General features: G+C 44.3%; 1 protein-coding gene across 8 annotated transcripts in view; it reads left to right on the plus strand.

Moving 5' to 3' along the window:
- The window catches only part of FHOD3 (formin homology 2 domain containing 3), a 1,303,582-nt gene that overhangs the window by 1,090,376 nt on the left and 190,424 nt on the right, over window positions 1–22,782 (plus strand). For 5 of the 8 annotated variants that reach the window (XM_078687715.1, XM_078687716.1, XM_078687718.1 and 2 more), the window contains 2 exons: window positions 14,242–14,376; window positions 22,503–22,553. In XM_078687715.1, coding sequence (XP_078543841.1) covers window positions 14,242–14,376; window positions 22,503–22,553 — 186 coding nt within the window. The remainder of the gene's footprint in view (window positions 1–14,241; window positions 14,377–22,502; window positions 22,554–22,782) is intronic. The other 3 variants (XM_078687717.1, XM_078687720.1, XM_078687723.1) reach the window with 1 other exon arrangement.

Raw genomic sequence — 22,782 nt, forward strand, 5'->3', positions numbered from 1 at the left:
AATCATGCAGCCTCTTTTTTGGTATTATGTGGACAACAGAGCACTTCACAGTGAGCACAACATTGTAAAAAAAGATGTAATAGATCATGGGAGGTAACGGTAAGAGTAGAGTCAGTTAGTCTGAGAGATGTAGCCTGAAGACGTCTTCAGGTCTATCCTGAAGGATAAAATGACCGAGTTGGGTCTTTTATGTTCTCACTCACGGCTTCATCCTCTGGGAGCTTGGCACATGATTCTATAAAAGACTGTGAGTACTTACTGTGTAATCACTGTACAATGCATAATTATTCTATTGAAATTATCAATAAAGTAATCAGTGGCGGCTACTACCAAATGGGGGTGGAGGGGTGGGGGCAAGGAGGAGGGGGGAACGAAAAAAGCAAACCAAAAAAGCACTTACCTGGGTACAGCCAGCCGCTGCCTTTCCTCCATCCTCTTCTTCTTCCTGTCTCAAGTCCCAGAAGCACACAGGGTTCCAGACTCCCCTAGCCAATCTCGATGCTGCCTTACAGCAGTGTTGTGATTGTCTGAGCGATGTGGTTCAGCGCTCAAATAGGAAGTGGGAGGCTGTGCATGGGAACCAAAACCGGCCCTGGCAAAGTGCTCGGCCGGATTGCTCGGCTGGATTGCCCAGTGCCCGTTACGGCCAGTTCGGCCCTGCAGCCAGTGGAGAAGATGCAAACTAGCACATGACTGTTTGGCTGGCCCAAGATGGCCGGTCAACCCATCATGCACACATAGAGAGTGCCACCACTCCTTCCTCTGAGTGCCCCAGCTCATCCCCATACAGTGAAACTGCAATAGGAAAAATAAAATTATAACATTGCGTTATTATTTTAAAAAAAATCATTTTTAAATGCTCCTCCGCTTTAATGGCGGAGCCGCCCCTGAAAATAATTCACCCCTCCACCTGTGCTTTATTTGCATAGGTTGTTGCTAGTGGTGAGCATGCTGCTCATTTTTGGGGTCGGGTTCTCATTGTTCATCAGATGAACGTGACCCATAATAAGGGCTAGAAAGGCGTAAAGTAGGAATAAGACAGACTGCCTGGTTTAGAGTTTGGCGTTATGTTACTCCATTGCAAACGAGACGGGTATCTTGTCTTCATTACTTAGAAGTACATTATATCCTAAGGGGCTTGTAATAAGGCAGATGGGATAGCTGGCACGTTTGTGACAGTAACCCTTCACAATACTCTAAAAAATGAGGCCTAGAGGTAGGAAAACAGTGACAAAAGGATAAAGCAGGGATAAAAATTAACCTGCAGGAGTGATATAAGAAGGCGGGGAGGTTAAGGTGGTGGAAGAAAGGCAGGAGATGGGATAAAAACAACAATCTTGGTGTTCAGTAATTTCAGGCATTCAGCAGTGTTAGCGAAGCTATCTTAAAAACAACTTTGTTCAGTGCTTTTTTTTGTTCACAATTAAGCAATGCGCCGAACCAACTTCTGTAGACACACACATTCAGAAATGAGGATTTTAAGTGCTTCACAAACCTATTATGCATTCCAATCTGAAGGCTTTTGATGACTCTGAAAGAAAGAAATATGTTTGTCCCATAGCTCAAAAGGGCATTCGAGACTGGAATGTTACACGGGAAACTATTATGTTGGTCACCGCTGCAATATTTTAACTATTTCACTTAGAAATAAACAACAGCTTCCGATGTAATCCTGCGTGATCCGGGGAGGATCATGGATTGAAAATGTTGTAAAGATGATGCGAACAGATGACAGGATACTTCGTGTTGGTTACAAATAGGTTTAATGCAGGACACAGCCGAGCACAAGCCTCGCCAGCTGACTAGACCACCAACTGACACTAGTGGAATTCTCCAGGTAGAAGTCAGAACATACATAGGCATTGTGGTAGAGAGAGAACAAGAAAACACAAAGAAAGGACTAAGACAAAAGACAACCATATTACATGAAGAATCAATGTGTAGAAACGAAACTAGGCTGTAGGATCGCAGTTTACTTGCAGTTGCATTAATGACCCCTGAGGTCAGAGACAGTAAGGGCAGAGCAAGGTGTGCTCAGTGGGGTAACGCAAAATGAGGGGGCCAACCCGCACAATGTGAAGAAGGGCCCCTGAGTCTCACATATCTCACAGATATTCATTGGCTGCTGGCTTAATAGGAGCACCATAAAGGTAGGGGCCCCTTGGAATCTTGGGGCCCCCTGAGCTCTGGAGGGGCGGCAGGGGTCTTTGTTACGCCCCTGCAGGTGCTGAAGGTACATGTGCAATAACCCCAAAGTAATGTATATTAGATGGTCTAAACCTCAGGCTAAAAATCTCCTGGGAACCTTCCGTTCCCTTCCCTTCCCGTCCTAGGCCCAGAGTTACACCAGCTATTTAAATGGCTACAGCAAACATTACAATCTTCAGGTGGAAATGTCTTGTTCTGTGAATCAGTATCAAGAAATTGCCCCCTGTAGGTCATTTTTCACACAGATTAGTGTAAATTACGTGTGCATAAAAGTTGCTGACTCGTGCCCAAAATTATTCTGTGGCCAGAAGTGAACATAGTTTACAGTAGGACGGCTTTGTCATATGTTCGAAGAGGCGAAAGGTCTAAAACACTTAGGAACAATTTTGAAAATGGTTGCAATTATTTTTGCCTGAATCCTCTATCACAAGCTCCTTAAAACACACGTTTATGAACTGTTATTACATATGCAGATGAGTTCTCTTTCATGGTCACAATAAATTCAGATATTGTTAGCCCAGCCACTGTGAAATCCACTATGAAGCCAAAGTCACAACCAGTAGTTATGGGTGTGTGAAGAACCAAAGTCTGATGGCCTCCAACTCTGCTGTCAGCTTCCCCATGACAGGAATTCAGTGACAAGTCAGAAAGCAGTAGTTAAAATAAAAAGAGCCTGCAAGCATGGGCGTCCGCAGATATTTTTTCGGGGAGGACTTAAGAAAAAAAAATTCAAGATCGCATGTGTTCCTGAAATATCTTTACAGGCCAAGTGAAAAATCCAGGATCTCGAAGGGGGAAGGGGGGAGAGAGGGGAGAGAGGAGGGCAAGTGCCCCCTCTTTGCACCCCAGGAGACGCCCTTGACTGCAAGATTGAGGAAGAGAGACAGGGTTTGTAGGGTGGTGGAAGAAAGAGGTATTAGATGGATATAAGACTTGTCAGTCTTTGTATTTGTCAAACTCGGCATTCGACTAAGGAAAACTATGGGCTCTGTACTTTTTGTTTTTACAACTTTACCGCCTGGCTCTCTCTTCCTACCAGTTAGGGAAGATTTCCTCTCACAATCCCCCAAATAGGATGTAGTAGAGTTTTTGTGAGATCCAAAAATATGGAGCAAGACATTTCTAACTATCAGGTTCTGACTGTGGCCTTTATCCGTGAAGTAGTATGGAATGCTCTGGCAGTAGACCTCTAAATGCTGTCTTTTCGTTGTGGTTGCTAGATGACGTTGGCTTTGCACTTCGGTTGCATTTCTGAAATAATTATATTTCCTTAGCTATTGTCTCTGCGGCTAATTCACGAGACTCCTTTTGTTTGAATTATCTTCCTTATTATTAATATTGCTTATTATTGTGATTTTCGGTTGAAGTTGCACCTGACGTTTTCAGGGCCGGACTGCGAACGAAAACCGGCCCTGGCAAAGTGCTCGGCCGGCCCCCTCCCCCACCCCCCCTCCCCGGGGGTGGAGGGGGGCTCTTGGGGTGCGACGAGCTCTTAGCAGGGGCCGGTTTTCGGCCAATTTTGTTACGGGCCAATTTCTGCAAAAACGGCCCTGTAACAAAAACGGCCCCCAAGAGCCCAATACCGGTTCCCACCCGTGCGGCGCACCGGGGGATTGCCCCGTGTCCGCTAGGGCCAGTCCGGGCCTGGACGTTTTCCACCTTCACTGCCTAACTCAAAAGAAGTTTGTGAATTAAAGAGAACAGTTAACTATGACACTACAGCGCAATAGACGTCAGCGTGTCTGCTCATAGCTAGGCTGTGTATGTCGGAAGTCACTTGTTACAAGTGACTGATGCTTCAGTCAGCAACAGATCTAGCCACCAGACAATAAAAAGCCAGGAAATATGCTAAACACAAAATGACATTGAGGAGAATGGGTGCACTGACCAGAAGGCGTTAACAGAATTATTCTGGTGTCGTTTATCTGTAGCTTTGCAGATAGTAACATTTTGCAATTATTTAAATGTAAATTGGAAACTAATCAGAACTGGAGTATTGGCTGATCGTCAGCACCCCCCATGGTGCATAAGGTACTAATCATCTAACAGTTGCAGAATCATGAATGCTAAGTCACCAAAATGCCAGCCGTAGCGGAAGTAAAATCATGTATCCTTCGACTCTAGATGGTGTCCCAGGGTTGACCCCTTACCACACTTTTTGGCCCTTATCAGCTTCCTGTTAGCTGTGAAGAGTCAACACAAGGTCAAGGAATAGAAACTGCCCTATGATCATGCTTCTACCGTCATGACCTCCTACATCAGTGCTACCATGGGCATTGCTAAGGGTACTTTAAAGTAAGAAAGTGGTAGCAGCTGCTCCCATGGTGACCCCTAATTGACACTCATGCGAAGAAAGCTTCCAGCATAAAAAGCATTTTATTTCTACATAGATTCAGAAGCGATACACCCGTAAGGTATGGTAAGATCTTAAGACCCACCAACAGAGGGTGCCAGATTGCAGCTCGGAGCTGCAAAAACTGGTGTGTATTGGGTCAGTAACCCATAAACTGAGGTACTAGTAATACTTGCATCATTTCTACATATTCTACCATGCTATACTTTACTTGTGTGGGGAAAACATCACTTGTGAAACACTGGTACCCAGATATTTGCATGAAGCTTGGCAACACATTTTATAATGACCCTTGCTTTAGTGAGCGAGGCATGCTCCAAGTATTTTCTGTGTCGAGGACTTTGAGTGGAAGGTCCCAATCTGAAGTGCATGCTTTGAAAGGAATAGATGTGCCCAGGAGTCCTATCAGCTCTTCATAATGTAAAGATGTGCATTGGAATTTTGGGTTTTGGTGATATCCGGCTGTGGCACTGCCAGTTCAGCATACTGCCAAGAACAGCATTTACAGGGTATCAGGCTTTATTTTCCACGTTTTCTCTTTCTTCAGGAGGGACAATATATATTGCAATATATTTTATTGAAGTGACGTAGAGTAATGTTTGAAATGGCATGCTTCCACGTGCTGTAGCTTTGGGCACATTGAAGTCGGCCGTGCCGTGGTAGCATTTTGAATTATGCAGATGACAAAATGATATGTGCGGCGCGTAGTCCTCTTATATGTCTGCTGGTGAATTTAAAGGACTATAAAGGAAGCAGAGAAGGCATTTAGCCAAGGAATGCAAGCACTTCATTGTTGTGCCAGAATTATTTTTCATTTTTCAGTCTGTTCTGCCGTTGGATTTCTTCATTTTGCTTCCAAGACAAATGTAATGATGATGAGCAAGAAATCTCTTAAGGTCCCAGGCCCAAAAAGTCAGTTTCGTTGTAAAGTGCATACCGTGGTTCTCCACAAAGGTTATATAAAGGAACAGTCAATGGCCGAATTTTTAGTGCATGCCCTTCACAGTCCAAATTTGATGGAAACCCACCTGGAACAGCATGGTGGACGCAACAACAAGATGATTTTTTTAATTCTACTAGTTTTGGAAGATTATAACCTTTTAGGTTAAGGCATGAAGAAATCTTAGGGAAAAAGATCTGCAGCAAAACTTCACTTCTTCGCTGTCCGATATCATCCTCAGGACAGACACACTTGTTAGTTGCCAACAGTCCATTCAGTGAAAAAATTACTAGAAATTAGATTGCAAGCATTGCTGAGCATGTGCAAATGCAGATCTGTATCTAGCCTAGCCTGGCCTCACCATCCTGACAGTCAGAGCACCAAATTATTTAAATATTGTAGGTCCATTTTAACCTTTGTCGATTGAGACACCAGTCTCATCAACTCTGAACAAAATAGGGAGTCTTGCTGGCATCTGTCATTGCCTTTTTTGTGACCATTCATGGATCATCATCATAATCCCTTCTAATTCCCCAAAACTCTAATAGCCCTTCTATCCATCAGGACATCTCCAACCCTGCTTCAATTTAGAAAGTAGCTGAAGACCCTCCTCTTTAAAGCATACTGCTACTAGATGAAGTAACAGTCTATTTCTCGTCCCAGAACCCAGGTACCCCTCTAATTAGCCTGCTGTATCTTTACCTTTGACCCTGCACAGCCCTCTACTGTCAATCAATCAATCAATCATAACATTTGTATAGCGCGCTACTCACCCGGAAGGGTCTCAAGGCGCTTGGGGGAGGGGTCCGCTACTGCTCGAACAGCCAGGTCTTGAGTTGTCTCCTGAAGGCAAGATGGTCCTGTGTCAGCCGGAGGTGGATGGGGAGGGAGTTACATGTCTTGGCTGCCAGGTAGGAGAAGGATCTTCCTCTGGCGGTGGCTCTTCGGATGCGTGGTACGGCGGTGAGGGCGAGGCTTGTAGAGCGTAGCTGGCGAGTGGGCGTGTAGAAGGTCAGGCGGTCGTTGAGGTACTTGGGGCCCAGGTTGTGGAAAGACTTGTGTGCGTGGGTAAGGAGCCTGAACGTGATCCTCTTGCTGATGGGGAGCCAGTGCAGGTCCCTCAGGTGGCCGGAGATGTGGCTGCGTCGGGGTATGTCCAGGATGAGTCGAGCAGAGGCATTCTGGATGCGTTGGAGTCTTTTCTGTAGCTTGGCTGCGGTTCCGTCCATCGGAAGATCTTGCGGAGCATGCGTAGGGTGTTGAAGCACGATGAGGAGACGGCGCTGACTTGTCTGGTCATCGAGAGGGAAGAGTCCAGGATGAAGCCCAGGTTGCGTGCGTGGTCTGTTGGCTTGGGAGCGGTGCCCAGGGCGGGAGGCCACCAGGAGTTGTCCCAGGCGGAGGGCGATGGTCCCAGGATGAGGACTTCCGTCTTGTCTGAGTTCAATTTTAGGTGGCTGTTCTTCATCCACTCGGCGATGTCTTTCATTCCTTCATGTAGGCTGGTTCTGGCGGTGGCGGGGTCTCTGGTGAGGGAGAGGATCAGTTTGGTGTCATCGGCGTAGGAGATGATGTTGAGGTTGTGTTGGCGTGCGATGGCTGCAAGTGGTCTCATGTAGACGTTGAAGAGGGTGGGGCTGAGTGATGATCCTTGTGTGACGCTGCAGATGACTTTGGCGGCCTCGGATCGAAACCGGGGGGAGGCGGACTCTCTGGGTTCTTCCGATTCAGATTGATTCATACTATACAAAATACATGTACACACATACAGATTGAAAAAACAACACTTCTGGATGTACAAATTTGCTGGCAGCAGAGATAGCATCCCTTGTCCCTAAGGAACTTAATGGCTCCTCTCACGCAGCACAGTTAAATTGTCAGAAACTGAGAAAGTGCCCTATTGCAGCAGTCATTTCTCACCAGGTAGTAACAATTGTACCTATATTTTCCATCTCTGGGTTTCTAGTGACAGTGGATTTTGCATTGGCTATTTATCTACAAGTATTGGTAAAGCTTGTAACATAGCTCAGTACATTATCCACTGCCAAGATTCGTGTGTAAATTTAACGTTTGCAGGTTCAATCCTTATTAGCCCAACTCGGGTCATTCATCCTTCAAAGATCAGTAAAATGAGAATAGGTGATAAATAACACCGGCCAGCACCCGAAAGGAAACGTTAGTAATTGGTCAACCAATCAGAATGTGTCCTTTGCACGCAGTATTTTCTGGTATTGGCCTTCTAACAAAGGATTGTGTGTGTGCCACCTCCATGCTCCTCTGGCATGTCTCTTAGCTCCCTTCTGCTTAGACTTGAGCTCGCCCTCACCTTTGTTGGTTTTCTGACTACCTTGGTATGAGAGGAGGGCCAGCTTGAGCTCAAAGTAATGGAAGAAGGCCCTCTTTGCCAGTACACTACCATGTTCAGATACCCCTTTCCATTTTTTCATAATTTCAGCATGTGTGCCAGGCCATGATGCCATGTTTACAGAGTACATGTTTGTGCTTTGTATGGTGACAGGAATACTCTTCATTTAGCACAAGTGTGTTTTTGCTTAATTTTGTGCAACCTAACTGACTGCTTGTGTGTGCCAAGTTGCATCTCATCTTGTGGTTCGTTTTGTTTCAGATGAAAGAGAATTTATTTCATTTTCTTGCTAGTTTCTGTGGGATGGCTGTAGAGCTACTACAACTGATCTTACACAGTTACTTGCTAACAAAGTAGTGTTTCTCAGTATTTCCAACAAGGACATTGTTTTATCACGGCATTGCAAGCGTGGGCTTAAAACAAGTAAGTCCTCACCTGTTCCAGGAGCAAAGTTATATAGAACAAATAGTTGGGGTGGGATGAAGAGAGACACCAGTTGCTGGGACACTGATTTGACAGCCGTCTGGTATGCAGGTATATGGTGGTATTACACAGCTCGGCAACAAGCTAAACAATGATAAAATAATGCCACAATGTACATATAGAGTATTGGAGGAATAGGTTTGGGATTCGTAGTCAGTGGCGTACTTTCAGGAGAGGGGGTACTTGGGGGTTTATCCGCCCTAATAAATTGTGAGATGTCAGTCGGATTTCACCAGGGATTTTTTCATACACACAAAAAAAACGAGCCCACACTGTTTCCCTCTCTGTTTTGAAATACCTCAAAGATATTGGTTACTTTACATAATTTAGTGCTTTCTCTCTTAGTACTCCTACCAACCCGCATTCCTCTCCCTTTCCACTGCCCCATAGGCCCCTCTCATGAACCTTGCTCGTCCTATAATGTATTTAAACATTATACGCCAACCTGATTGTCTGAAAATCTGAACCTCACCCTCCCTTCCGCCCCCTCCCCCCCCCCCAATCTTACTGGCCAAGCTACTCCCCTCTGCATGGTGTAGCTATTGTTTGCCCTAACAATATTTGAAAGAGCTAAAATATTCATTATTATGTAACTCCTGCAAGATTTGTAGAAGAATATAGCTTATAATATGTACTTTTTGTTACAAAATGTGAAGGTTTTTCTGTGTGCGCTGATTTTGTTAAGAGCAAGAGATTCTCTGATGTGTATTTTAGATTTCAAGCAGCCTTTAATTCCTGCAATTGCAACTCTGGGGTAAGGGTGAGAAGCACATAGAAGATTTTTTTTTCTGCCAAAATTTGCAGTTTCCTTTGGGGCTATGACTCCAGGTATGTCTACTTCACTGTGGCCATGAAGGCTTGCATTCTCCATCACCAAAGCAAGGATTGGTGCCTCCCAGGGTGTTATGGATTTACGCATCCCTTCACTCCCAGTGAGACAGATCTCCTGCACCTACTGCTGTTCCTAATTTTGGTATGCTATTCAACATGAAAATGGGCCTTCATCTCACCATCTACTACGGATTGTTAGACCTGGCATCTTTAGGCGTGGTTTCCCCTGTCGTTTTTGCCTTTGATGTACGAGGAACTTCGTTTGTATTGGTTTTAGGTCTCTGGGCACTTTACCACTGCCAACCATTGCTAAAGTGCAAGAGCTCCCTGTGTAAAATGTAATGGTGTTTGTTTTCTCCATGATTGGTTTATTTGGTGTGCTAGTAAATCCTAGTACAGCGTACCAGGTGTTCCCAGGGCCTGTAAATGCTACTAGTGGGCCTGCAGCACTGATTGTGCCACCCACATAAGTAGCCCTTCAAACGAGTCTCAGGCCTTCCATTGCAGAGCCTGTGTGAACATTTCTTAACTGCCATGTCGACCTGGAAAGAACACCTACTTGCCAGGCACAAACATTCCCTTTTATTACATGTAATACACCCCTAAGGTAGGCCTTAGGTAGCCTCAGGTGGCAGTCTATTCAAAAGGTAGGACATATAGTTTTAAGTTCTACATTTACTGGCTGTAAAAAAACTGCTAAATTCGTTTTTCACTACAGCAAGGCCTCTCTCTCCCATATGTTAGCATTGGAGTTGCCTTGTAACAATTTACAAGTGTATATTCTAATTGGGAGCAGGTAGAAAATTGGAGTTTGGTGTCTCTGGACTTACAATTTAAAAAACATATCTTTTAAAAATACATCTTTTAGTGAATTTGTTTTTTAAATGGCAGGTCTGAAAATGCCACTTATAGAAAGTTGACATTTGTTTGCTTAACCGTTCTGTGCCTCAGCCTGTCCCTAGAATACACATCTGGGTTGGATGACAGTTGGGCTTTGTGAATTCACTCTAGACAGCCACACACAAAGGGAGCTGATGTGTGCCCTGCATATCCTGACGGCCCATCCCCAGGCTGACTCAGGGTCTTTCACCCAGTCCTGCACAATCTACACCTCCATGTGTGGAGGCTGAGTGGTGGCAGTTGACAGCTTTTGATCTTCATCCTGCAGTAGTGGATGTCATCCTTGCTGCCAGGCATATTTTTACAAAGTCTGTTTATGTTGGGAAAAGTTTGTAGTTTGGTGTGGCACCCGGAATATGAACCAATTTCAGGCCAAACTGTTGGCTGTCTTGTTATTTGTTTTATTGTTGGCTCAGCAAGTACTGGCAGTGAACACATCTAAATGTTATCTATCGGCTCTTTCAGCTTTTTAGGGCAGACTGGCTGCCAGCAATTTTCTGCCTGGTCCATTGAAATAAATAAATAACAAGCATTTGCATATCAATAGGTCTCACCTTAGTATTATCTAGAGCTAGTGCAAATGAAAATGTGTGTTAGCATTTCTTTTTCTCTACACATATTCTAACAGTAGCATAACTAATAAAAGAAAATCCGTGAGCAAGGAAAGAGTGCAGTACCTTTGCCTGTTACCAGGTGTTCCTGTGAACATCTACTAGCCATAAAAGTTACTGCACCCTGCAATAATGAAGAACACAATTCATCGCCAGGACCGGGTACAAGCCCGCCTTATTTATTCCCCAACAACAGGGCTCTCTGACACACAGGAAGCACACAGAGTTTAGCCTGCAGCTCTGGTTGTTGTCTTGCTCAAACTGGCTCGAATCCATGATGCACACACTGAAATTCCGGCATGGAGGAAGATGTAATACTGCGCAGGCGCAAGAAAAGACTGCAGAAAGCCATTCGCCTAATGCCGCGCTTTAGCTTCAGATGTTTGAAGCTAAAGAGCGGCGTGCCACGATTGGTACAAAAATAAATAAACGGAAAAGAAATGCCATGGCCGTCTGCCTTTTTTTGCTATTTATTTACTTTTGTAGCAATGGCAGCATGCCGCGCTTTACTTTCAGATGTTTAATTCTAAAGTGCGGAGTGCCGCGATTGGTACAAAAGTAAATAGATGGAAAAGAAATGCAGCGTCCGTCTGCCTTTTTTTCCTATTTATTGACATTTGTAGTAATGGTGGCACTCCACGATTTTCCTTCAGATATTTAAAGCTGAAGTGCGGCATAAATGGAAAATGCAGTTTTCAGTAAAGCAGATTTTAATAAAATTACCTCCTCTACAGCGTCACAGGCTGCGGGTAACATGTTGTGCCTCATACAATGACTACAAACCAGGGCGGGTTGCAAAAGCCGAACAGCATGTTGTGCCTGCTTAAGCAAGACAGTAATTAACTAAATAGTGCTCACTAACTGTTAATGAAACCTAGAGTGTAAGGACACATGTAAGAGGGGCTGTCCTCAAATGAAGTAACAACAGATGAGATGGCGGTACTAAGGAGGGACTACTAAGCCTATTCACGAATCAAAAGCCATAATTTACAAAGGAAAGTAAAAGGAGCCAATTGAAAAGATGGGCGGAAAATGGGCAAAGCTTAAAGTCCATACCTGAATACAATATGTCTCGAAGAGACATCGCAAGTGCTGCCTAGGCAAGACCTAAAAACACAGTATGATGGAGGGGACAGCAATTGGAAGTGGGCAGGAAGGAGATGGCGTCAACGGAGAGTGGCCGGCTGGAGGTAGAGCAGCACTCAAGAGAGAAGCACAGGAGCAAGAAAGCAATATGAGAGGAAGCACATGAAGGCGAGCACAATACAGATGGGGCAGGAAGATGCACATGGGTGAGAGTGAGCAATATGAAGCACTGCAGACGAGGGGAGAGAAGTACTTGAAGTAAACTGCTGGAAAGCATATGTACTCTCATGGAGTGCTTCGGCTAAAACAAAAAAGTAGTTCCTGAAAAGTAAGCACTGGAAGGACACAAGAAATGAGAATGTGATCAAGGGGAAGGAAAGACCTCACCAGCTAAAGAATATAAAGCAAAAAATCTGAATCACAATAAAGCTTACCATTGGTAAGCGATAGGCAGACTCTAAGTCTGCTGTAAGCTGACAGTAGATTTTTTTGAAACCATACATCTTGCGCTGTCTGATAGACAAGCCCTAAAAACTAGAGAGGCCTTTGATAGCCTTGATCCCACTGTGCAAATGTCACCTCTTGCTTCCCTTAAGCACCTCAACAGTGAACTGGAAGCAATTGTGAGATTAAAGGTGGGACAGTATGTCAACCTTGTGAAATAATTTGGGTCCAGTGGGTGTGTGATGTCACTTCCACTATCCCCTGCATCAACTCCCATAAGCATTCTTGCACTGCTAGCTCAGTCTGCTTTCTTAAAGTTAACATAAGAGTATGGTCGTGTTTTAACATCCTTACATTTACCAGGGCAATTATCTTTTAATTTCTATATCATATCATGACTATTTGTATTAGGTTTGTCAGTAGTCGAGGACTTTTGATTTTACTACAATTATAAATCAGCTTAGATTTAGAGGCTTTCATCCAGCCCTCTTCATCCATTTGTCTGTTATTGTAATTCACATTTTTCTGCCAGGCACTGCAGCATAAATCATGGGGAAATGGGTTATCCCTCTTCAGCCATTGGCTAATTTCACTGTGAACAATGACATTCTGCTCTGCCATATCCATGCACAACGTAGTATCCTTCAGTGCGTGGGACTACAATGGCAAAGTGTGCTTTTTGACACCAGAACATATTTCTGCTTTTAACAATGTTTGTTGTTTATTAGGCAGGGGCCGGAAGCTCCCGCACAATAAAGTACTGCATAAATCATGTAAAAACAAAGTAAATATTTAGAAAAACCAAAAGGCTGTCAATCAACACTATACATATTGTCTTTGCCATCGTTATTCATTCTTGGCTCTAAACTTTGGCATTCCAATTACCTTGTCTCCTCTTCAAGAAACTCAAGAACCTGAAAACTTACATTACTTAGCTGCATAAGGTCACTGAATATACATATATATCTTGTCAACTTCCGGTGGTGAGCACTTACTTGTGTATTACCTATAGTGTTTAGTGCAATGCAGTTACTATAGTATTTAGCCTCACACTCTAGGTTGTTAACAGTGATTGTCTGGAAAATCGTGACTTTACTAATCTTCATAGTTCTGTATTCCTTGGTAGAGATTTACAATTTTAGATTCTCATTTCCAGGCTTATATTTTAATCTTTCATTGTTGTCTAACTCTGGATGTTGCTACATCATGAGCTTGCATAGGCAGCAACCGTCACTTTTTCCTTAGAGCTATTTCCCTAAATCTCTTACACCTGTCTGCAATATGTTCTCTTTAATTTATATAAAAAAATTACTGTATCTATAACAATATTCTTACCTACAGAATTCAGTTTGGGGCAGAGGTATTTTCTCAGTAGGCTACAGTGACTGAGGCTCGGTAGATTTATAGTCTGGCACGCAAACGTAAATAAGTCAGAATGAGATGTTTCACCCAAAATCGAACTCAACAACCAGTATTTATTGCAAATTGAATTGCCCTCCTCGTGAGGGATTGTGGGTGCTTGCTGTGGAAACTCATTATGCTGAATGGGCTGCTCAGGTTACGTACTGTTATCAGCACCACATGGGAGAACAATACACCAGCCCGTAACTCATGTCACTACATTAGGTGTGCATTACCTCGGAATGTGCCTGTGCTCCAAAGTGCACGAGGCCGGACTGGAGTTTATATAGTTTCCCCAGCAAGCATTTGCTGTGCATTATGACAGAGCACACATGGTATTGATAATATAGTCAAGGAAAGTTCACATTTTAGGGAAGGATCCATAACTGGGTCTAAGGACTCTCAACAGCATCTGCGGGACATAGTGCGCAGAAAGTACCCTAAAGCTCCTCGCACCTCAATAAAGTGCCGTTTATGGTGGACTCAGTGTTTGTCGGTCTGCTCAGATCTATATCAAACTGGATAATTTTTAACAGGAACACCATGTGATTGCTAACAAGATGTGTCAGTGTAATCAATAAAAATGGCTGTCAGAAATGTGATCCTTTTTGCTTCGCAGGCCGGCCCTGGGTGGTCTCCTCACATCATCCTTCCGCCAGCACCAGGAGTCGCTAGCAGCGGAGCGAGAGCGGCGGCGTCAGGAGCGAGAAGAGAGGCTGCAGAGGATAGAACGCGAAGAAAGAAATAAATTCAAGTAAGGATGCCAAAAATCCAAGATGTCTCACTCTGGTCTGTGTGTTTCTGGTCTATTCTCTGTGTTTCCGCTCTAGTCTGTGTGTTTCCGGTCTATTCTCTGTGTTTCCGCTCAGTTCTGTGTGCTTCCAGTTGCGACTTGTGTATTATACCGTTACTTCCATACTGCTTTCTGTAGCGACATTTTAAACTGCGTAATCCTGATGCTCGAGAAATGCCATTGGTCCCTACGCTATAATGCACTACTAGAGACTCTAATTAAATGCATAGAACCTTGTACATCTACACAAAATCAGTGAATATGCAAAAATTATGTCATTTGATTTGGAATACTTTCTAATATGAAATAATGGAATTATGTGTTCTTCTTGTAAATTTAATGCTAATGTCACTTTGTAAGTCTGATTTTTGTTTCGCACCTAGAATATAGGTTTATTTTAGCATTTAAATAGTTGAATGACTCTGTGTCAGGAAATGTTAATGTTTTGTACCTCTCACAATGGTACTGAGGATTGAGTGTTGCTGTAAACACCCTTGTGTGCTGTGGTGAAGACTTAAGCAATCTGTTGCATGTGTAAGCCCAGGGTAAGTGGCCTAGCTGTTGGCCATGCTCAGTGACGCATCCCCTGCCCACCATAAATAAGTACGCCGGACACAGGTATTGGGGTGGATCTGAACCATGAGGTCAGGTCCTTGTTCCTTTTATTATCTAGCCCACTGGACATCACAGCCACCACAATTACCGGGGCCATGCTAGGGATTTATAAAAAAAAACCAATGTTACTCTTTACTCCCAACATAACATTCCTCCTCACACTGACAGAACAAGCATAATTAAACACAATCCTGAAACGAGAATTAAAACCAATAAAGCAAGTAACACATCATAGTTCCTGCTCATGACTGCAGGCCACGATCATCTAATCTGTGCTCTTGTGCCCAGCGTTGGTCGGCCACAGCCCCATCAGGGTCAGTTCAGCACAAAGTCTTTGATTTGGGTAGAGACAACTGAATGTGGTCTGACATGGTACTTAGTAATTCCCCTTCGATTGATCAGGCGAGTCTTTTCCTCAAGCATCTCCCTTTGTAAAGAGACTCCTCCCGGGACACCTTCAGATGAACTGGTTCCAGCGCTGCCCTCAGGGGAAATAGAAGATCTATGAACCTGATGCTGAGTATCGCCTCAGATAAATGTTCAGAGGGAATTTTAGTAGGACCTCCCATGGGACCCAGCAACAGGTCTTTGTCACCTCCAGTGTCCTCTAAGTGGGTAGATTGATGATCATCATCTGATGTGGGGTCATTTGATATGTATCATTTGAAGAAAACGACATTCCTAGTGATAGTGGCATTAGCCCTTTTCACCGTCACCATTGCCCCTTGAACAGCACTGACCTTCGATGGATTAACTTCAAATGGAAGCTCAAACTTGCTTGACCGTACCAGATCACCCACTGGTAAGGTTCCAAAATCGACACAAGCTCTGTGCCATGGAAAAGGTTATAATGTCCTCCGTGAAAATAGGTGTATGCAGAACTGCCATGCCAGCAGCCTGACACAGGAGGCAGTAGCACTCAGTCTGCTTACAACCTTTCATCAAGTCCAGGGAACCAAACTTGCACCTAAGTCTGGATTTTATTTTGACCACCCTTTGGTAAGCTGTATGGGCTGGATCCACCACTTGCTGTTGGCACAGTCCAGGTATCACTTACCTAGGTCCTCTCCATAAACAGCCTTCCAGAGATACCACCAGCTCATGGGGAACGTAATGCAGCGACAAAAGGGTTTTCCTGCCCTCAGCAGTTTGATGGGACAAACCCTGAGACAGCACCTTCCAATTCCTGGATGTCAAAGCTGATAGGACCACCTGAAGACATTCATCCAATCTTGTTGCATCCACAATCTCATCCTCTGAAATCAGCAGAGGACAGGACCGTTCGACTACATTTTTTACACACTCCTTGACTTCTTCAGTTTCTGACTCTTCTCCAGTAGTGGTTGGCCTAGCATGTCTGTAGAGATAGTATTTAGGATTCTGTGTCCCAGGCTAGTATTCCACAGTGAACCGGTATTCCTGCAGCTGGAGAATTTTTTTTTCAGTTTTCTGAGGCAGCTTGAATGAGGAACCAGTGAAAAGGGGAATACGTTGTTTGTGTTCCATGTGTACTACAAATGAATACCCATATAGATAGATATGAAAATGTCGCCCCCCCCAGTGAATGGCTATGGCCTCTTTCTCGATATGAGAGTATCGCTCCTCTGTGTCCATCAAGGCACTGCTTTCATAGGCGATGAGGATCCATTCACCATTACCCTATTTTTGCGACAGTACAGGCCTGTGGCCAGTGGGGCTGGCTTCCACCGAGAGCTCTGACTGGTTGGGGCCCCTTTGCCCAGATAGCATTCGCCTTTGTTAGCTCCCTAAGCGAGCAAGTGAAAGAGGTTAAGTTCTGAATGAAACAACCACTGTATATTACCATTCCTAGAAAACTGTGTACCCCCATTACACTAGTGGGAGCAAGGGCTGCATGAATGTCCTTGACTTTTGCTAGATCAGGCATGACTCCATTCTCTGAAAAATTAGGTCATCCTATGTCTTTCAAGGTGTTCTTCGAGAGTGGATGCGCATACCTAGATGTCATCACTGACATTTATGATACTCGGAAGTCCCGCTAGCACTCCCACTAGATTGTGTCCTGAAAGACTCCAGCAGCACTGGATACCCCAAAGCTGAGGTGTTTGTACCTCCTCAGGCCCACATGGGTGGAAAATGTGGTGATGGCTCTGGATTCGGTGCCAACATCAACTGATGATATCCAGCTCGTTGGTCCATTTTTTAGAACCACCTCGATCCGGTGACTTCTGCCCTGACATCATCTACCTTGGGTGTCAAATATCTTTCACATTTAATCGCCATGTTGGGCAAATGCATATCCTTGCAATTTCTAACCTCTCAAGGTTGCTTAAGGGTTTGAGCCACTACTATTGGAGACACTCGTGGACTAGGGCCTTCAACTTTCTCAATAATGTCAGCTTGTTCCAGCTTACGTAGTTCTTCCTCGACCACCTTGGAATGGAGGTGAAATGGCACAAGTCAATGTTGCAGGGTGCCCAGCTGGACTGAATCATCAATATGAAGGTGGCTTATGAGACCTTTGAGACACCCAGTGCCCTCAAAAAAAATGTTCAAACTCAGTCAACAGGGCTTCGACATTCACAGAATGCGCAGGTAATGCAAAGGACAATAGCTAGAGGCGCTACGTCGTCGGGCAACTAAGCAGAATCCCTGTTCCTCCTTCAGTGATACACATTTTGGGTCATGTTGTTTGGTCCCCATGGGTGACAACCGTTGTGAATAAACTTGCCAGTGTTAGGGGCGATGTTGAGCAAAAAGCATATACCTGTGTTGCTGTAGGAGAGTCTGTAGTACTGTCTGGCCAAACTGTTGATGGATGCACTTGTGTCAGTCAGAGCCGGGACCTGGTGACCAGCGATGGTAACCATGCATCGCGTGTGCTTTGTTTGTGGCGTTCTTCGGGTTCCATTGTATGTATGATGTGCACTGCGCCATCCAAATTATCATCGTCCATGTCGCCTTCATCTTCCTGGGTCACTGAGATCTCACTGAAATTGACTGATTTGGATCTCTGCACCTTCTGGGATGCAGTGGAGCGACATACCATGGCGAAATGATTGAGTTTGTTGCATGCAGGGCACCTTTTCCCTCGTACAGGACAGTTCACCTGATGCGGGTAAGGACCTCAGCACTAGTGACACACCTTGAGGTTTCTGGCTGGCTCGGGATGAGTTTTCTTCTTTTTGACGCCTGTTCACACAACCAAGTTAACTGCTTCAGATATGACAAGGCGTTGAAGGGCCGTCTTCATGTGTGCAACTCATGCTTTGGAGAGTTCTTTAGAGTGACCCATAGTGAGCATGTTGGACATGGACATTCTGAGAACTTCGAGGATTTTCTTCCTTAGATTTGCGGAAGAACAGCCCTGAATGAATTGATCTCTGATCTCATCATCAGCATCCGGCAGTGTGCATGTGCTGGTCAAGTCTTTTAGATGGGCATAAAAGGAGTCCACAGATTACTCCGACTGCTGCCTGGCCTGATGCAGGAGAAAAAGCTCATAGTCAAGATTTGCGAGTGGCTCAAAATGTGCTGTCAAGGTATGTTACAGGGTATGGTACATGATGGGTAGGGCAACGTCCGCCACCGACTTTGCAAATTTGTGGATGGGGGCTCCCCCGGTGTAAAAGCATGGGGTGCCTCTGTCATTGTCCAATGCCACAGCAGCAAAGTAAGTTTCCAATCATTCCACCCACGCCTTCAATTTTGCTGCCTGCTTAGTCAGGGGTCCATCAACCACAAACAGCTCAAGGGCAGGGACAGAGGCCATGAGGACCCACTCGGCGTTCCCCAACAGTGCCGGAGGTCAGGAGGTGAGCAAGAACAACAGATCATACTGTTGCTCTCAAGGGCTGTGTTGAAAGTTCAGTCAAAACTGGGCTGCAAAAGCTGAAGGCAGAGGAGATAGTCAGGGCCACTCCACCAGGGGCAAGGCAGGCAGTGGGGCTGAAGCAGCAAAGTCAATACTCACCCCCAGAAGGCCAGATGTTCCAGGGTCCTCACATAGGACACTATGAGGAAACCACAGGCAATTGTAACATGGAGCAACTCGGGCACTGTTCCTTGTGTGGGCCTCACCATAGCCCACGTGACACCAATGGAGTGGTCTGTAACGTCCTTTCATATGTGATGGGGTGCTACTGCAGGTCCCCCAGGGCAGTTTGATCAAACAGGCCCAACAGCCGCATGGACCAGGGTGCGGAGCGATACGGAGGAAGTCTTTTGAGGTGTCCCACCCTGAGAGCAGCCCTAGAGTGAGCAAGGCCGGCAACAGGTGGAGGTGAAGTCAGCAAGCACGTCCTCCCATGCAGCTGATCACACACATGGTACCTTACAAGCCAACTGGAGAAGAGAGGGGCCAAAAATGCCAGCAAGTTGCCTGCAGCAGAGCCGAGGTGGCCACGTCCCTGAGAGGCTGCCTGAGTAGAAGGAAGAGCCATGGCAATTGAGTCACTGAGCGCTCCCCCAGGCAGCATAGGAGAGGCGAGGTGGTCATATTGAACACCCGGTAAGCAGAGAACAGCTGCAGGCGGAGTGGTGGTCGAAGTGGCCACAGGGGTTGCCAATCCCATTATGATTTGTAATTGATGCATGTATAAGCCCAGGCCAAGCAGCTTTGTTGTCGGCCATGTGCAGCGATGTATCCCCGGCCCACCACAAATATGTACGCTGGGCACAGGTATTGTGCTGGTTTTGAACCACAAGGTCAGGGCCTCGTTTCTTTTATTAACTAGTCTCCTGCACGTGACGGCCACAACCATGGCCGGGACGGTACTAGGGGTTTATCCAGCCTCCTTCACTACTCATGTTGGGACCACCCACATAGCACAATCCATATAAGTAGATGCAAACACACATACTTGTTTATGAGATTGGGAAATGGTATTGTCAAATAGAGCCTAGACTAAATCAGAACCCATAAGTTAAAATCAATTTTAAATTGCCATCTTGCAAAATTAGTAAACACAGTAGAGAGTTTTAAAGCTTTGATATGATTAAAATATTAATTCACACTGCCTTCACCAGAACTACAATGCATTTGCAGTGAGCAGATGTTGGTGAATTCTCGCACCCTATTATACTGCACTTGACATTATTACTAAAGCTGTTGGGGGTTCTAGAACCCCCGGTGGAGGTTGACTGGATCTCATCACAAATTAACAACGTCCCTGGTTGATAATGGCCCCTCGATTGACTGAATGAATGCCCATTACGCCAAATTGTTAGTGGTGTAATATATGGCACATTACTAGCTTTAAATTCTTACATGCCAGGCCCACTGCAAAGAAGGGGCCCTCATAGTCTTAGAACACAAAGCTACTAACTTGCAGGAGCTTCAAGTCTCTGACAGCTGGCAACAATAACCCATGATGTCCTTTCAAATGAGTGCTCCAATTAACTCCACTACAGGTTGATGAAAACAAACTCGAATTGTGAGAGCACTGAGAAAATTCAGTTGGTGACTAGCTGTAAGACAGAGCAAAAACATGCCTGTCAGTGAGCTAGGGATGTACTAATATTCACTGTCAATGCATGAGCCCCATGATCAGGCTGATGGTACTTTTGTCAGCTCAGAGGGCTAGTGCCACAGACTGGAATTGTTGCACCACAACAGTGAGCTGATAGAATCCTCTTGTGAAGAAACCAATTGAGATAGGAGGATAAACATCTTACAAGTCGGTGGTCACCAAGGAGCCTGCCAGTTCTGCCACTGACAGATTCTTCAGCAGTATTTATAGTTTGAATGTAATCAACTAATTAAAACCTACACTATGACTTCTGTACGTCAAAACATATTTCAGAACAGTTTCTTGGGAGCGTCTAATTCTGCACTACTGATGCTTCTCTTACAGAACCAAGACTGATCTTGAGGGTCTGAATCATGATGCTTAATTGTTGGAAGGTCTCCATCTTTTCTGTGTTGCCTCAGGATACCTCAGCTGGCGTGATTACTGTGTCATTGTGTGATGTTTAAATCCCGACTTAAATGGAGATTCTTAGCTCTTTATGGTACATGAGCACCATACAATGCCAAACTATGCTCTGACCTGCAGCTGGTGCTCTCTTTACAATTGGATTCTTCTGTTCTGTAGTGTGTGGGGATTCTTTTTTCAAGAGCTGCCAATACACACTAAGTTCATAGTCACTTGTAATTTTTCAAGCGTTTACGTTTGTTCAGTCAAATTGTCTTTATTGTAAACTTTGTGTCGAAACCATTAAGGCCAATCAGTGAATCCTACCCTTCATCTTCTATCCCCTTGAACTAGTAAATTTTTGCTTTGAATTTGGTCTCCGTTATTTTGTTTTGGCTTCCATTTTCTTCCCTTTCCTTTCTTAAGCAACTGATAGTCAGGTTTACCTGAGGTAGAAGGGCAAATGTTTGAAAAAAATGTAATTAATGAATACTCACCTGTGTTGTTTATATGACGCAATGCTTTAGACAAAACAAATGGTATTGTTTCAGCAAACAATATTTACATTGGCATTATGCCAGCCAAATATGTCACATTTAAAAAACCACAGAGTAAGAAAATATTGCTTTTCCACTCCAGAACTGGTGACATCACAGATTGAGCAAGGCATGTATGTTGCTCACCGCATTGCAATAGGTTCTGCTGACAGCTGTGCTTTCAAGCCAGCTCTAAGAATGATTTTGAATACATCTGCTTTTTTGACATCAGCAATAACATCAGTAAACACATCTCAAATTAAATCATGTTAAATCATGAAACACTGACTGTATTGTCAATGAAATCCTACCAATCTAATTGATAAGTTATTGATAATATTCCTTCCTGTTCAGGAGTGACACATTGGGAAATGGTTTAATGAATGGAGAGGATTATTTCATTATAAAACAGTCTTCACTTGCAATTTATACTTCCTCTTCTGTTGCAAACAGGTGTCTTTATGTGTGTCAGTATCACAAAACTAGGCCTGAGACAATCTTATTTGCCCAAAGGCAAATTAGGATAATTTTGAACCTCCTTTGAAATGCTATGAGTTACAAATCAGTCTTTCACATCCTACAGATGCACCACCATGAATGCTCCCTTTATTCATCCAAGAAAGTGAATGGAGAAAAGGCAATAACTAATCCATGTTTTACAAAAAAGAAATTGCTGTGCACTAAAAAATCATTTTTGAAAAATGCTGAAAAAATAATTCTGAAATTTAGTTTCTAGAAAGTGTTTTTGGATTTAGAATTCAAATCGGGAGATACAATTTCACTAAAAGACAGTGTGATGAATTAGCAAACATTTCTTATTTTTAATCACAGGTAGCTATTCATTATCTCAACTACCTACTCATGACACAAACGGCATCAATCCCGAAGTTTCTGTTCCCTTTACTTCTTTTTCTATGTTTAAAATGTTATGATCTAGTAGAAGGAGTAGTTTTCTTTTTCCCTAACACTTTTGTGTCTGCATCCCAGCTTGGTTCATTCTTTTACTTTACATTTCTTTCCTATCTTTCTGTCTTCCAATCAGCCGGGATTATTTAGACAAGAGAGAGGAGCAGAAACATGCAAGAGAAGAGAGGTTTGTACTTCTTTCTTTCAGCTTTTTTCTGTTTCAATGCATGGGTTTTACCACCGCACCTAAATGCATCTGGGTGATGTGTGCATGCAGATAGAGAGTGGCAGAATGTTCCAGCGAGAGACTGGCTGCCTGCCACAGGTGACTTCACTGGGGGTAATAAGGTTCACAGTCGAGGCTTGAATCCAACATCCAGCCTGTAATGGACTTTAATTGGCTAACACTCTCGTGC

Source organism: Lissotriton helveticus, chromosome 4_1 (genome assembly GCF_964261635.1).
Source record: "Lissotriton helveticus chromosome 4_1, aLisHel1.1, whole genome shotgun sequence".
In the NCBI taxonomy this organism is placed as follows: domain Eukaryota; kingdom Metazoa; phylum Chordata; class Amphibia; order Caudata; family Salamandridae; genus Lissotriton; species Lissotriton helveticus.